The 17,189-nt window shown below is 40.8% G+C and overlaps 1 protein-coding gene across 1 annotated transcript in view; it reads left to right on the top strand.

Moving 5' to 3' along the window:
* The window catches only part of MOXD1 (monooxygenase DBH like 1), a 136,881-nt gene extending 123,585 nt beyond the window's left edge, over positions 1-13,296 (top strand). Inside the window, exons 11-12 of the mRNA XM_004710941.4 lie at positions 9,809-9,977; positions 11,392-13,296. Of these exons, the coding sequence (XP_004710998.1) occupies positions 9,809-9,977; positions 11,392-11,562 (340 nt within the window). The 3' untranslated portion in view covers positions 11,563-13,296. The remainder of the gene's footprint in view (positions 1-9,808; positions 9,978-11,391) is intronic.
* Positions 13,297-17,189: the final 3,893 nt, after the last annotated feature.

Below are 17,189 nucleotides of genomic sequence, written 5' to 3'. Positions count from 1 at the left end.
GGAGGGGAAAAATGAGGACCTGAGGCCAGGGGCTTAAGTGGAGAGCAAATGTTTTGAGAATGATGAGGGCAATGAATGAACAAATGTGCTTTACACAATTGATGTATGTATGGATTGTGATAAGAGTTGAATGAGCCCCTAATAAAATGATTTTTAAAAAAAGACAAGAAAGAAAGAAAAGGGCAAAGTGGTTGGTAGAAGAGCCTGGAAAATGCTCTTGAACATAGAGTAGCTAAAGCAAGTGGAAGAAGTGAAGAAAAAAACTAAACAGAATATTTCAACGGGTAGCTTGAGAGGATAAAGTATTAATATGAAATGTGCAAGGGCCTGAAGATAGCCAAAAAAGGAAGAAGACGTTTAGAACTTATCTACTAAAAGTATTGAAGAACAATTCAAGCCTGGATTTTGGAATATAGAAAGATTCTGCTGAATGGGGAAAAAAAAAAGATTCTATGGGGAACAAATTGAACAATACAGAAAGCACTGTAAGAAGATGGCAGGACTACACTGAGTGTGTCAAAAAGGGAACTGGTCTACATTCAGCCATTTCAGGAGGTAACATGCAATCAAAAACCAATGGTACGGAAAGAAGTCCAAGTTGCTCTGAAGGCATCAGTGAAAACAGGGCTATAGGAACCGACAGAATAACAATCGAAATGTTTCATCAATCTAAGGAAGCACGGGAAGCACTCGCTTTTCTGTGCCAGGAAATTTAAAGGACAGTTTCTTGACCAACCAACTAGAAGAGATCCATATTTGTGCTCATTCCAAAAAAAGTGACCCAGCAATATGGAAAATATTGAAAATAGCTTTAATATCACACTCAAGAAAATATTGTGAATATCATTCAGCAGGGGTTGCAGCAATACATCCACAGGGAGTTGATAGAAATTCAAGTTCAGATTCCGAAGAGGGCATGACCAAGGGATATCATGACTGATGTCAAATCACTGTCAGCAGACGTGTTTTATTGATTGTGTGAAGATTGTGTCAATTGTAACAAATTACAGAAAGCATTGAGAAAAATTGGGACTTCTAGAACATCTCATTGTGTTAATATGGCACTGTACATGGACCAGAACGTAGAACAGGACATAGTGATTGGTAAAGTAGAAGTTCAGCAAAACAGAAGCTGACTTTCAAGGAGATGGACTAACACAGTTACTAAAAATGGACTTAAACATAATGATTGTGAGGATGCCATGGGGCTGGGAAGTGTTTTGTTCTATTATGCATAGGGTTGCTATGAGTTGGACCCAACTCAGTAGGATTTAACAGTAATAACAGCAACAAAAATACCATCTCAGAATTGGTGGCCAATCCTACGGGTCACCCAGTTTCATTAATCTTGTCTCCAATATAAGAATCCTTGAGTTTGATAGCTTCTACATTCTATCTTTAATAAGTTAACAAACGTGATTTTACTTCGTCTGTCAGTTTGTTCTGTTGTGGCTTGTGTGTTTCTGTGATGCTAGAAATGATGTCACTGGTATTCTAAATACACGCAGGGTCACCCAAAGTGAACAGGTTTCAGCAGAGCTTCCAGACTAAGAACAAACTATGAATAAGGAACACTTTTGTCCATTTTAGAGGCATTAGCCCCTGAGAATCCTGTGGAGAGCATTGAAACATTGTAGGTTACTGAAAACCTAATGAATGGAAGCAGAAATATTGTTAGAGACAATGTCAGAATATAAGCCCCTCAGGTGAGACATCATGTCATATATGACAGAGGATGATCTGCCTTCTGAAAGTATAGTCCATCATAATGATTCAGATGGATGGAGTAAAAACTGGAGGAGTAAAGCCTTCGAGACCTTCATTTGCTGATGGGTCATGACTCAACATGAGAAGAAACAACTGAAAACGTCAATGAATAATTGGAAGGTGGAGTATATGAAGTATGAATCTGGTCAAATGAGAGATTATTTAAAATGGAACACACAAAGACCAATATTTGAGGCATTAGTGAGCTGAAGGAGACTTTTATTGGTCATTTTGAATCAGAAAATCGTATGGTTTACTCTGCCAGAAATGACAGAGGAGTGACTTTGCATCAATCATCAAAAAAGGGACATCTCAAGAGCTACTTGAAGTTCAGTACTGTCTGTGATGGGACAGTGTCTATCCACATGCATGGGAATCCAGTCAATGTAACTATTGTTCCAATGTATGCACCAAACACTAAATATAGCGATGAAGACATTGAATTCTACCAATTCTACCATTCAAAAATGCACTCAAGATGCATCGATAGTTATTGGCTATTGGAATGCAAAAGTTGGAAACAATGAAAAAGGAACAGCAGTGGGAAAACATGACTTGGTGATAGAAACAAAGCTGGAGATCCCATGATAGAATGTTGCAAGACCAATGACTTGTTCATAGCAAATACCCTTTTTTAGTAACACAAAACGTGACAATACACATGGAGTTTTCCAGATGGAATACGCAGAAATCAAATTGAATACATCTGGGGGAAGAGATGATTGAGAAACACAATATCAGCAGGAGCCAACTGTGGAACAAACCATCAGTTTCTGATATGTAATGGCATGCAGGTTGCAGTTGAAGAAAATGAAAACCAGTCCAGAAGAACCAGAATCATCTACCGCACCTGAATGTCAAGAACAGATTTGATGCATTGAACACTAATGACTGAAGACCTGATGCGTGTGGGAAGACATCAAGAACATTGTACATGAAAAAAGCAAGAAGTCATTAAAAATACAGGAAATAAAAGACCAAAGGGGATGTCAGAAGAGACTTTGAAACTTGCTGTTAATCATAGAGTCGCTAAGGTGAACGGAAGAAATGATGAAGGCAAATATCTAACAGAACAATTTTCAAGACCAATGGTTTGTTCATAACAAATACTCTGTTTCAACAATGCAAAATAATAAAAGAACTGACCAGAAAATTATGAGGGGTAGTTCATGAAGACAAAGTAAAGTATTATAATGAAATATGCAAGATACTAGAGTTAGAAAACCAAACAGGAAGAACACACTCAGCGTATTTATACTGAAAGAACTAAAGAAAAATTCAAGCCTCAAGTTCCAGTGTTGAAGGAGTCTGTGGGTACAGTATTTAATGATACAGGAAGCATCAAAGGGAGATGGAATGTCACTGTACCCCAAAGAACTACTTGACATCCAACCATTTCAAGAGGTAGCATATGAGCAAGAACTAATGGCACTGAAAGAAATCCAGTTTCCAGGAATTGATGGATTACCAATTAAAATGTTTCTAAAAGCTGATGAAGCACTGGAAGCACTCACTCGTCTAATCCAGCAGACAGCAACTTGTCCACCGGATTGAACAGTACCTTGTACATGGCCAAGGGTCAGTCGTTGGAACAGAAAGGGGAATATGCATGGTTTGAAATCAGGAAAAGTGTGTCAGGGTTGCATCCTCTCACCATATTTTTCAACCTGTATGCTGAAAATATGGGTTAAATGAAAACGGCTGAGACATTAGGATTGGAGGAAGATTTCTTAACAACCTATGAAATGGAGAGGACACAACCTTGCTGGCTGAAAGTGAGGAACATTTAAAGCATTTGCTGATAACGATCCAGGATTGCAGCCTTCAGTGTGGATTACAACTCATTGAATAGAAAACCCAAATCCTCACAACGGTAGCATCGTGATGAATGGGAGAATGATAGTTGTCAAGGAGTTAACTTGTTTGTGTCCACAATCAATGCTCATGGAAGCAGCAGTTGTGATCCAAGGAAGGGGTACATTAGGTAAATGCGCAGTACGAGGCCTCTTTTAGAGGACTGAAAAGCAAAGATGTTACTTTGAAGGCTAAGGTGCACCTGTCCCAAGCTATAGTACTTCCAATCACCTCGTCTGTATGTGAAAGTTAGACAGTGAAGAAAGAAGATGAAAGGAAAATGGATGCATTTTAACTACGCTGTTGTCCAAGAATATTGAAAGTACCGAGGACTGCCTAAACAACAAGAGATCTGTCTGGAAGAAGTACAGTCGGAATGCTATTTGGAGGCAAGAATGGCCAGATGTGGTCTCATGTACTTTGGACATGTTATCAGCAAAGACCAGTCCCTGGAGAAGGACCGCATCCCTCTTGGTAAAGTGGAGGGGCAGCAAAAAAGAGGAAGGCCCTTGATGAGGTAAGTTGACACAGTGGTTGAACAATGGCCTCAAACATGAGAGCCATTGTGATGGTGGCACAGAACCGGGCAGTGTTTCTCTCTATTATACATCAAGTTGCTATGAGTTGGAACCTACTTGACAGCACTAAAAAACAACATCATTAATGCTGGACAATCTCAATAAATACTAATTTACCTCTCATAGCAGCAAAGCTTTAAAAAGTTCCATGTACGTGTAACCAGTACACCAGTCACTGTTACCCGAAAAGCTGCAGAAATCCCATTTATTCCACATAAGATCTTAGCAGAGATTCAAGTGCCACCTTGTGGTACTTCATGTGCTTACAGTTTGATAAGTTTTTTTCTTTCCAGCATTTTCCTCGTTATACTTTTGAAATATATTGTCTCTTTTTCAAAAGACTATTTTTTAAAAGCAAATTTGAGGTTTATTTGATTGAATATTTTTTCATTTTTAATAAAACCTAGATACATCTTCTAGTGTATTTAATAAAATATTCTAGCTAAGCATAGTAGTCGTCTTCGAGTCAAGTGTTTATATTAATTCTAGGTTATACCTCTATAGGTCAATACAACATCTGTAATTTAAAAATTTTACAGTTTTGTCATTGCTTGGGTATATTTAATGTTGTATGGTGCTGATTAATCTTATTTTATAGTACTTAACTTTAGGTGATTACAAAAGAAAAATATAAAGATCTTGGTTATATATTTTTCCATTTAAAAAAAACTATGTCATGTATTAGAGTAGGAGGGGTTACGTTTCGATGTCATTCAGTTTAGCCATTATTAAGGTAACTTCACAACTCCAATACATGACAAAAGATACTTGATTTACTCCAACAGGTGACATGTAATAGCTGTCTTTGGGTGCAAGAGTGACAATGAGGTTAGACGCATGACGAATTGGGAAAGAGCATACGTTAAAAATGTAGCTATCTCAGCTGGCGTTTCATTCCATGGAGGTTTAGTCAGCGATGAAAAGAAGACATTCTGAAAGTGAAACAATGGTGCCCTGTGCTTCTGTCTTGGGACATTTCATTTTACAGAAACACCAGAGGCTCGGTCACCTCCCCTTCCCACTCAGGCTCCCCTTCCCACCCATCCCCAGGAAGTTAATTGCTCGAGTGTGCTCTTAGCGGAGGATGAAACGTTTGAGCCTCCTTGTTCTTTCGGGAAGCAGTTGATGGGTCTGAACTGTTGACCTTGTGTGCAGCCTCTGTGCCACCAGCAGCTCCTCGGGAGGCAGACTGGGCTTTCTACTCCCATAAACAGCTACCCTCTCAGAAACCCACAGGCGGCGTCTCTGAGCCAGCATTGACTCGATGCTGGAGACATTAAGTAAATTTATATATTTATATGAAGTGCCAAATAGAGCTATGTTGCTACAGACTCTATGGCCAGAAAAATCAGACTAGGTTTCTGAGTGACTGTTCTGTGGTATCCATCAATCGATTGATGATGGTGGCACTCTATGTGTGTTGTCATTGGTCTCAGTCAATTGAACATGGAAAAATGGCAAATGTGTTATCAATATTTTATGATAATAAAAAATGTAAAAGGAAAAATAATAGAACACATTACAGCTGAGATTTTTACTTCTTCCAATATATTTTAATGAAGAGGATGGGAGCTAATATATAAAACTATTCTCAGCAAATGTCAGACTAAGAAAGGCTCATACCCTTTGATGTTTAAGATGGTAAAGCAAACCGGAAGAGTTACTTCTGGGGATGGATAAGGAGCTCACGAGTCTCCATGTCTGAGCATTGTCCTTGGCTTTCCAGGAAGCAAAGGCCCACCCTGCCTGGCCAGTTGTTTTCTCCTGGCGGGGCTATAAGAATTGTCCTTTTGGGGTTGTCATGGGAGCCACCTCTAATGATAAGCATTTAACTACTGGTCGCCTGTGAAAATATCCGTGGGTTAATTTAGTTCATGTAGATTTCATGTAGATGTAGCCAGCTTTCTGTTCTTTTATCAGGGATTTATAAAATTAAACATTTAATGAGAGGCGTTAATTGATGTCCTTCTGGGATTACTTCTTTTTTGGACATTGAGCATGTGTTATTTTAGAGTGAAAAGTGGAAGCAAAGCGCATGATCTATAGGGCATTGCTTGTCCACGGAAAAAATGGAAACACACTTGTTCAAATTCAAATCTTTGTGTTTATCTCCTCACATCTTGGGCAAACTGAACCATGGGAGCTAGCAAGAGGGAGATTTTTAAACTCTATCGCTTGAAATTCACACCTCTGTTATAATACCTTTTAAAACCTCTAAATTTCTGTACGGCATTTGTTAGTATTAGGGTCTTTAGAAATCAATCTTATGAGCTATACTTACTCGAAATGAATCATAGCAACATTGGGAGGCTGTGAGAAAGCTTTCCCAGCCAAAATTGTTGATGTGAAGCTGTTCCAGTCTGAGTTCTCTGGGAGATATAACCGATAGGCAACTATGTATATAGGGATCAAACACAATGGAGATGGGAGAATATAGATACTATTCTATAATATTATTATTATACTACATATAATAATTATGCTCTTCTTGTGAGGTGTCATTCACATTATTTCTGACTTATATTGACCCTGTACACAACTGAATGAAACACTTCTCAAGGCTATCTATAGTTTGCTATGATCCACACAGTCAAAAGCCTTTGCATATCAATGAAACACAAGTAAACATCTTTGTGGTAGTCTCTGCTTTCTATCTGGTGTCAGCAATGATATCCCTTGTTCTGGATCTTCTTCTAAATCTGGTCTGAACCTCTGGCAGTTCCCTGCCAATGTACTGCTGCAACCGTGGCTGGATGATCTTCAGCAAAATGTTACTTGCATGTGAGATAACTGATATTGTCCTATAATTTGAGCATTCTGTGGGTCACCTTTCTTTGGAATGGGTATAAATATGGATCTCTTCCAGTCAGGTGGCTACGTAGCTGTCTTCCAAATTTCCTGGCATAGATGACTGAATGCATCTAGTGCTTCATGAGCTTGATGAAACATTTCATTGGTAGCCCAACAATTCCTAGAGCTTTATTTTTGGCTAATGTTTTCCATGAAGATTGGATTTCTTCCTTCAGTATGATCTATTATGTTTTTCTTGTTTTGTTCATATACTATTTCTTGAAGTGGTTGAATGTTGTCTAATTCTTGTTGGTATAGCAAATCTTTATTCCTTTTTCCATTTTTGATGCTTCCTGCATAATTCAACATTTTACCCATAGAATCTTTTAATATTGCAACTCAAGGCTTGACTTTTTTTCTTTCATTCTTTCAGTTTAAGATATGCTGAGTCTGGTTTTCGTTTTTGGTTTTGTAACTCTAGGTCCTTGCACACTCTATTCTAATATCATACTTTGTCTTATTGAGCTGCCTTTTGAAATTTTCGATTTGGCTCTTTGACTTCATCTTTTCTTCCATTTGCTTTAGCTTCTCTACAATTAAAAACAAGTTTCAGAATCTCTTCTGACATCCACTTGGATCTTTTCCTTCTTTCTTGTACTGTTAATGAAAGTTTGCTCTCTTCTTGTGTGTTGTTTTGATGTCCTTCCACAGTTCATCAGGCCTTCTGTCTTCAGCGTTTAATGCATCAGATCTGCTCGTGAGATGCTTTCCAAATCGGGGTGAGATAGACTCCAGGTAGTGTTTTGGTTCTTGTAGACTTGTTTTCATTTTCTTCAACTTCAGTCTGAACTTACATATGTCTAATTGATGGTCTCTTCCCAGTTGGCCTCTGGCCTGGTTTTAGTGGCTGATATAGAACTACTCTATCATCTCTTTCCACAGATGTTGTCAATTTGATTCTGTGTGTTCCATCTGGAGAAATCTGCATGTATTATTTTCTTTTGTACGGTTGGAAAATGATACTTGTTATGAACAAGTCCTTGGTTTTGCAAAATTCTATCATGGGATATTCTAGCTCCAGATCTGGGATCTCCCGAAAGCCTCATTTCTATCCTCAAGATCACAATTTCCAACTACCGTTCCTTCCTCATTGTTTCCAACTTTTGTATTCCAATAGCCAATAATTATCAATGCATCTTGAGTGCCTGTTTGATCAATGTTAGACTGAAGACAGTGGTTGAATTCTTCGATTTCTTCATCACCAGATTTAGTGGTTTGTGCATAAATTTGAATAATAGTTGTATTGATTAGATTTCCCTGTATGTAGATACACATTGTCCTATCAAAGACAGCATTGTACTTCAAGTTAGATCTTAAAATGTCCTTTATAAGAATATATGCAATAATTATTATTATCATAATACTAATACATATATGGTATATATATATATGTGTGTATATTCCAAGCCTCAAATTCTTAGGTCAAGGAGAAGGATGGAAACTGGCAGTCTGAAGTCTTAAATGTGTGGGCCAGCCTCTGGCAGGATGTCTGCCCTATCAAGTTGAGGCAGAATTCTCCTCTTGGAAACCTCTTTTGCTCTTAGGGTTTTTAGGCTGATAGACTTAGGCTGATCCACATGAGTGAGGGTTGATTTAGAAGGAAATTATTACCACATGGCTAATATCCTTAAAGCAAAAACCAAAAGCATCATTCTTAAAGTCAGTTAGAACTTACAGATACAATGTAGGGCCGTAGGACTGCCTGATGGATTTTTAAGGCTGTAATATGTATGGAAGCAAATTGCCACATCTTTCTCCCACAGAAGGGCTGAGGGGTTCAAATTGCCGACTTTTTGGTAGCCAAGCGCTTTAACCACTGTGTCACCACGGTTCCTTTACTTAAAATCAACAAATTGTAAATTAAAAAAAAATTTATCGACACATTCTTCATATATCACACTATTTAATTGTTCAGTCACATTAAGAAGTTTTGTGCAGTCCTCACCACAATCAATTTCATCTTGTACTCATTGTTTTAACGCCCCATTTCCTGCATCCTCCCTTGCCATTCCCATAGGCAGTTACCAATCCAGTTACTGTCTCTATAGATCTACCTATCCAGAATCTCATGTACAGAAAATTAGACAAAACAGAAACCGGAGGCAAACAAACAAAAGCAAACAACAAAAGCCCAATACCATTGACTAAATGAAACCTCAAAAAGACAGCAGAAAATATTAAAAGCTGAAACAACTTTAAAATGGGCCAAAAGGGAGGTCAAATGATTAGGTATTACATTTTAACCTAAGTACACCTGCCATAATTGAGTAACAAATTGTAAATGCTAATTACATGTAGATATCATTATTCACCGTAGCCTAGCAAAGTTGATGCAGACAATTAGCCATTATAAAATCTGTTATTAAAACCAGGAATAGTTTATTTTTCAAAGCCTTCTTATTTGGCATGTATTTCCATTTGTAATTGCTACTAAATTTATCAATATGTGTATAAAAATGATCAGACGAATTCACTGCTATTGCGTTGATTTTAACTCATAGTGACCCTGTAGACAGAGTAGAACTGCCCGCTGTGAGTTCCCGAGGCCATAAGTCTTTACGGGAGTTGAAAGACCTTTCTCCTGTACAGTGTCTCACGGTTTCAAACTGCCAGGCTTGCAGTTAGCAGCCCAACGCGTAAACACTTTGCCACAAGAACTCATTCAAAGTAAACATTTATTTTAGAATGTTGACGAGCAAGGGAAGCATAGTGCCTTTGTTCTGACTGTGACTAATGATGGCTCTTTGTTTTAATTTCAGGACCTGGCCTTTCATTATCAAAAGCCCCAAGCAGTATAAAAACCTTTCTTTCATGGATGCAATGAACAAGTTTAAATGGACTAAAAAGGAAGGCCTCTCCTTCAATAAGCTGGTCCTTGGCCTGCCGGTGAACGTGAGGTGTTCCAAGACGGACAATGCCGAGTGGTCGGTAAGCTCTGCGTACTATAATCTGTGTGAGGCCACGTGCCACCTTTCCCCTGAATCCACAATAGGAGAGCCCAAGGAACACATCCACAAATCTGACGGTTTGGTGTGATTTGGTATGCCTGGCACTTCACTTGGCCATGGATTACTTGGGTTGGTTAGCATCTCCTGATTTCTCTCCTTTTGAATAGGATGACTTATTTGAGAACTGATGCTGGGGTCCAGTGGTTGAGCAGTATCAAGTACTCAACTGTTGTTCTTGATGTTAGGTGACCTTGAGTCTGTTCCGACCCATAGCGACCCTGTGCACAACAGAACACAACACCACCCGGCCCTGTACCCTCCTCACCATGGTTCCCACGCCCGAGCCCATTGTTGCAGCCACTGTGTCGATCCATCTCTCGAGGGCTTTCCTCTTTTTCATTGCCCTCCACTTTACCGAGCATGATGTCCTTCTCCAAGGACTGGTCTCACTAGACTCAGCTACTAACTGAAAAAATTTGAAGGTGAGAGACCTGCCGGTCTGCTCCTCTAAAGATTCTCAAACCTCACTGCCACTGAGTGAAATCCACCCCATAGTGACCCAATACGGCAGCGTCTGGCTTCAGACACTGTAACTCCTTATGCCTTTTTCTGTTCTGTAAACATTCAAAAAGAAAGAAAGAAAGAAAGAAAGAAAGAAAGAAAGAAAGAAAGAAAGAAAGAAAGAAAGAAAGAAAGAAACCAAATTCATTGCCATTGAGCCAATGTTGACTCATAGTGACCCCTGTGGGTTGCTGAGATGATAACTTTTTAGGCTAGTGGTTCTCACCCTGTGGGTCATGACCCCTTTTGGGTGGGATGGGGGTCGAATAACCCTTTCATAGGGCCGCCCGTTTCATAACAGTAGCCACATTATAGTTATGAAGTAGCAATGAAAATAATTTTCTGGTTGGGGGCCACCACAACAAGAGGAACTGTATTAAAGGATCGCGGCATTAGGAAGGTTGAGAACCACTGGTTTAGGAGAGTAGAAATCCTAGTCTTTCTCCTGAGGAGCTGCTGATGGTTTCAAACTGCCCACCACAGAGATTGCAGCCCAACACAGCACCACTGCATCACTAAGACTCCCAATAACAACTCCAGCCTGGAAACCCCGTGGGGCAGTTCTGTGTCAAAAGGGGGTGCTGTGATTCTGAATTCACCTGGTGACATCCAAGGACAGCAGTGTTGGCCTGGAGCAGGCGTAGGACGGATTGAGAAGTTCAAAATGCAGGAGAGCCTCTTTTGTAGTTCTTTCTTTTGACAACAGACTCTGCTCTCTGACGGTGTTGAAATTTGACTTCTTCAGCAGCCACCTGCTCCCCCACCCCCATTTCCCTCCTACTGTCTTAGCAGTCCCACTCCCTCACTGGTGTTGTGTCCTCTTTAATTTTCAGATTCAAGGGATGACGGCGTTACCCCCAGAGACAACCAGGCCCTACAAAGCGGAGCCTTTGGTGTGTGGCACTCCGGCGTCCTCTTCTCTGCGTGGATGTGTCTCTGTGGCAACACTCATGTGCTCTCTGGTGCTCAGTGGCATGTTGAGCAGCAGCCGTGTGTGGTCATAACCTGGCGATACTTGGTGACGCTGTTTCCTGTGATCTGAAGCTCTGATTGCAAGTGCAGGCTACACGCTGTGGGCATGCAGAGTGGGGAGACTTGCCTTTCACACTTCTCTGTCCCCCTCCTGTTCACCCCAGAGGTATTGATCAGGCCTTCTTCTTCCCTTCACAAATATTTGCTGTAATGTACAGATGGTCCAACTAAGCCCAAAATGTCCTGGCGAAGCATATCTTTCTTTAAAAGACCAAACAACCAAGTGGATTGGAAATGAAAAAAACATCTTTAATTCCTTTTACATTCCCTTCTAATTCAATGGATTTATTTCCCTTGCTTGATGAGCAGTATGATTTCCATGCTGTTTTGCATGTTTCCAAGAGGAACCTGGAAAACAGTAGCATGTTTGGTCAAATAGACCCTCAAAGAAATAGATTGGCACAGTGGTTGTAGCAATGGACTCAAACATAGGAATGGATGTGCAGATGGCTCAGGACGTGGCAGTGTTTCCTTCTGTTGCATCGACAGAGCCTCCTCTGTGGCACCTACCAACAACCCATTTGTCCTTGTCTTCACCACAGGCTTTGACAATGGACCTTACCTTCTTTTTAATCTTATAACTCTTCAAGTATTAACTTCTGAAGACATTCTCACTATTCATCTGTTCAGTTGTCACCAAGTCTATTTCAAAGTATAATCACCCCATATGACCCATGAGAACCACCCATCGGCTTCTCATAGCTGCAGTCTCTGTGGAAGCAGCGCATCAGGCGTTTCTCCTGCAGAAGTGCCCGCATTCCAACCACCACCCTCTCTCATAGCGCTTAGCCAGGGCCCCACGTTCTAGTCTTTTAAAACGCTCACAGTTTCGACATTGCTGTTAGGTTTGGGTGCTATATTCCTTTTAACAAATGCTTTGATCCTAAAAACAGAAGAGGAAGTGCCCCACATTCCCGTTTTCCTCCTGTTTATTGGGCTTCGAGTGTGATTTCCATCGAACGAGTCCTTCATGAGCACTATCCCTTTGTCCTTTGCTGTAAATCACCCGCAGACCCCTTGACCGCAGTGCTTTCTTACTGATGCCCAGTCTGGGCTCCTCAGTACCCGTACCCGTCTCAAAGGACTGCTCTCTTCTCTCCTGGCTCACTACTTGTCAGGTGAATTTTGTTTCTTGAGCCTCGCCCCGACGTCCACAGCAAGAGGCTCTGGTATGTGGCTGACTGCACACTTTGCCGTGGAAAGTGCTTGATGGGCTCCATGTCGAAGGCCAGGCTGTGGGGCAATACAGGGAAGGGTCAGCTCTGTGGCGTTTCCCTCACTAACATGGGTGTCCCTTTTCTTTGGGAGGGCTACACCTGGGCTCAATCGGAGTCCTGGTTGTCCCTGTAGGTTTATTTTTCTATTAGTCAATAAACTAACTTTTCCTAATAAAGTTGCCACCATTTAACAATCGTGTCCCTTTCTTTGTTCTCTTTCTGTAGTTCAGCCAAACTTTGTTTTGTGTCCTCCCCTTACTTTTCAAGCTGAATGTGTCTGAATCACATTAATAAGTGGTGTGAAGTGATGTTTCTCTGTGGGATCTTATACATGCAATGGAACAAGCACATGGTTCAGGTTATGATATTGCCAGGGACACCAATTCAATGTGTTACATTTTCTGTCCTGTGTTTAAGCTCCCATTCCCCTGTGAACAATATCTTCACCCAGACCAGTTCATCTCTTCAATAAATATTATGTTTGCAGTATTTCCTTCCTGATTCTTAGAATGTGTCCATTGGATGAAATGTCTGTAATACTAATGAGGCATCTTTTATAGTTGGCTGGAATTCTTATTATTTTATAAGTGCCATATCAGTTTCTGTGATTTTCCATCCAGATACTTTTGGGAAAAACAGGAATTCCCAAACATCCCCAATTTGAAGTCTCATGTTTATTTTTACTTCTGAACTTCTGAATTGGAGATGCCAAGGTGAAATGGTTTCCTTTGGATAGTAGGGGGCACCTTATTCCCCTCCTTGGTCTTTGTGTGGGAAGACAGACATAGGGCCTGAGGAAGAATAAACAGTTTGGGGAAGTATACAAATGTCAAGTCAGGGACCTTGTTTTATCCGGTGGGTATTTTACAAAGAACAAAGCTGAAGTTCTACTCCTGGACATTTTCATGAATATGAATAGAGTTGGGGAATTGACTATTTGAAATTTAAATAGATAAGTGTTGTAAGTTACATTGGGCCAACATTCCTGAGAAGCCCATTCTTTAGAGAAGGTTCTTTTTATCACTGCCCTGGATCAAGTCACATTGTCTGTTTCGTAGACCATCAGAAAGGTAAAGCTGAGACCCAAGGGAGGATGGGGCTCACATGTTTGTTGGTCCCTGGCTTGATCCGCACAAGAGCCGCTAGTCATCACAGTCGTGTGGCGAAAACTTGGGTCATCGTTTTTCTTAGAAGGGAATCTTGACATGGATTAGAGTGATTTGGTTCACAGAATTATGAGGGTTTCAGAAGATTTGTGGAAAATGGAATGAAAAGAATGTGAGTTTTTCACATACTTTTTGAAGTCCCCCTCATCGATACTGATCCAATAATATCACAAGGAAGTTTGTCAACACAAAAACGGGGTTGAGTGCCATGAAGAAAAGGAATATGCTATGTCATTCTGCTCCAGGGCCCCACAGGGGCGTCCTTCCTGGTGATTGTTTCAGGGGGAAGTTCCACAAAGAGATGCCCACTGACCTAAATCAGAAGGAATAATAGACAGGTGTTAGGCAGGTGAAGAAGGCAGGGAAAACTACCCAGGCCAAAAGGATGGTAGAAACCACCCAGACCATTGGTGTTGGTAGCATATTTGCAAAGCTGAAGGAAAGACAATTGGTCAGGAACACAGAAAGTGCCGACGACTATGTAACTGTACCTCAAACAATGCGATCTCGTCCTTGTTTCCTGAAAAGAGAACTCTAAACTCAGGGATGTCCTGAATAATCGAGGAGCCGAGTGGCAACGCTCAGTTGCTCTCTGGAAGGTGGTGGCTCAACCCTCCAGCTGCCCCAGGGGAGATAGGTGGCGCTCTGTGTTCATAAAGATGCACACCATTGGCAACCCTCTGGGCTCATTCTGTTCTGACCTATAAGTTCACTTTGTTATCTGAAGGAGATCCAATGACTCCGTGGTTCAGTGCTTAGCTGTTAATAGAAAGTGGTTTAAACCCATCAACCTTCATGGGAGAAATATGTGGCAATCTACTTTTAGGGCAATCACAGCCAAGGAAAATCGATGAGTTGCAATAGACTCAATGCAACAGGTGGCTATCTAGACCGCACTTGAGAGTTAGTGCCAATGATTGGGAGCCGACCAGACCAGCAAGGTCACCTAATAGCTGATATCAACTAACCCCAGACGTCATGAGTTCACTTACCATCCGTATGCACCGAGGCCTCAATCATGAGCCCAATAAAGACTGAGCACACAGACTATAAGAGCTTCCTGGCTGGCAAAGGGAGAGTGACCAGCCCTCGTTAAGGTAATAAGATCTGCATTGCGCACCCTTCCAGACGCCAAGCATGCATCTCTTCCTAATGAGGATCCTAATTTATAGCCTTGTGCTGTAATTAATCTATAAAATTATACTCTGTGTGATCTGAGTCATCCCAGTGATCAAGCCCACAGAAGTAGTGGGAGCTAACAAGTAAACGTGAGGGACTCTAAGAGAGGCTCTTGGGTATATGGCTGGCACTCTGAAGGGGCAGTGAGTGAGGAAAATTACTATTTTCAGTTAATATCAGAAATTAGAATGTTGTGTAGACTCTTGAGTTTGTAGCTGTTGTAAGCCAACCTGGAAATCTGAAGGACCACATCCTTTTGACTTGTAAACTCTGACCTAGCTCTGGGTTTCTAGTTACAGGTGAAGAGAATGCTCCATACATGGCTTGTGTCAGAGATAATTGAGAAGGGAGAAACTCAGAATTGGGTTAATCTTACCATTTTGGGAATTTGATTTATGTTGACTCTTATCCATGAAGAGAGCAGGGAGATTATGCAGGAGAGGAAGGCAGGATGCAGCACTTGCAAGCTGTTTGGGACATAATGCTAGGAGCCATGTCACGACACCAGTATTGTAAATACTAATAGGGATGCACATGATGGACCAGCTTCTGGGAGCTTTTAGTTTAAGAAAGAAGAGCCTGGTGGTCTACTTCAAGAAATAAGCCAATAAACACTCTATGGATCCAAACACTATATGATCCCCCAAAGTGACTGCACAGCATGTTTATCTGGGCCCTTGTTAACTTGGAGACAGCTTCAACAAAGGAGTTTTGAATGTTACCCTAATGGCTATGATAGGACAATGATGAGTGGCAAACAGGGGGCTTGGGGAACAGTATGATATTGCAGGTAGCAGTATGACATCTGGAACGAGGTCACAAATGTAGAGTAACTAAAGAGAATGGGAGAAATGGTGATGCAAAGGAGAGGAACAGAAGGTTACAAAGGGCAACTCAAAAAGACAATGTGAAGTATTATGTTGGAATGCACAAAGATAGCCTTAGAATCTGAAAAAGGAAGCATTTCTAAGAAAAAAAGCTCAGACCTGAGCTGCCATGTTGAAGGATTCTAGAGGAAAAGTATTGAATGGTGCAGGAAGCATCAATAAAACATGAAAGGAATATACAGTCACTGTACTGAGAGAATTGGTTGTCATTCGATTGGTAAAGGAGATAGTGTATGACAAGAGCCAATGGTGTGGAAGAATGAAGTATGAGCTGCATGAAGACATGCACACACACACACACACACACACACACACACACACACACAAAGCAACAATAAACTTCCAAACATTAATGGAAGAATTTTAGTTTGAACAATTAATAGACATGAAGAGTTTCCGGGAGGGAGGGGGGTGTTTGTGATGATTGCTAATGTTCTCTAATATAAAATGACAATGATGTATCTAAGGTGAACCACAGGCATATATAAAACATAGCCATATGAATGGGTTTGGGGCTTGAATTTAATTAGTTCTTAGATGTGGCCTGGCTTGATGATCATGAAGAGATGACTGAAGACTACAGCAAAGTATGTGAAGAAACTAGATGACTATTAGGAAGACTAGCATCTGGGGCCTTAAGGCTTGTTTTCAAACAAGCACCCATCTAAGTGAGGTGTCAACCAAGTCCACATGGAGCAGCACACCATGTTGTGTGATCCAAGGATTGTACATAATTCAAATCCAAAGGAGGGAATGATATCAGAGTTTAAATTGTGAACCCCTGGTTTACAGAAGGTTATGGATGGTCATGGAAGCCCAAAATTCATTTGCAGGGTCTCCACATGGATTAAGCCCCCAGTGAATGTCCTCTGACCAGGGATATGAATCACCTTGTTATCAGACAGAGCACTGTAAAGTTGAATATAGAAAATGTAGTTAGTTTAAAATGTAATACCTTATCATTTGATCTCCCCTTTGAACCATTTTAAAGTTGTTTCAGGTTTTCTAAAAAGTGAAGGTGAAATACATGTGGATTAAGCCTCTGGTGAATCCCCTCTAACCCTAGCCCAGGGATGTGACTAACCTTGCTGTCCTGCAGAGTGCATCGGAAAGTGGATTATTGCAGGTGTGGTCAGGTTAGGAATGAACA

Source organism: Echinops telfairi, unplaced genomic scaffold (genome assembly GCF_000313985.2).
Source record: "Echinops telfairi isolate 266 unplaced genomic scaffold, ASM31398v2 ScPeMD7_3533;HRSCAF=4204_0, whole genome shotgun sequence".
NCBI lineage: Eukaryota > Metazoa > Chordata > Mammalia > Afrosoricida > Tenrecidae > Echinops > Echinops telfairi.
This window is presented reverse-complemented; position numbering and strand designations above follow the sequence as displayed.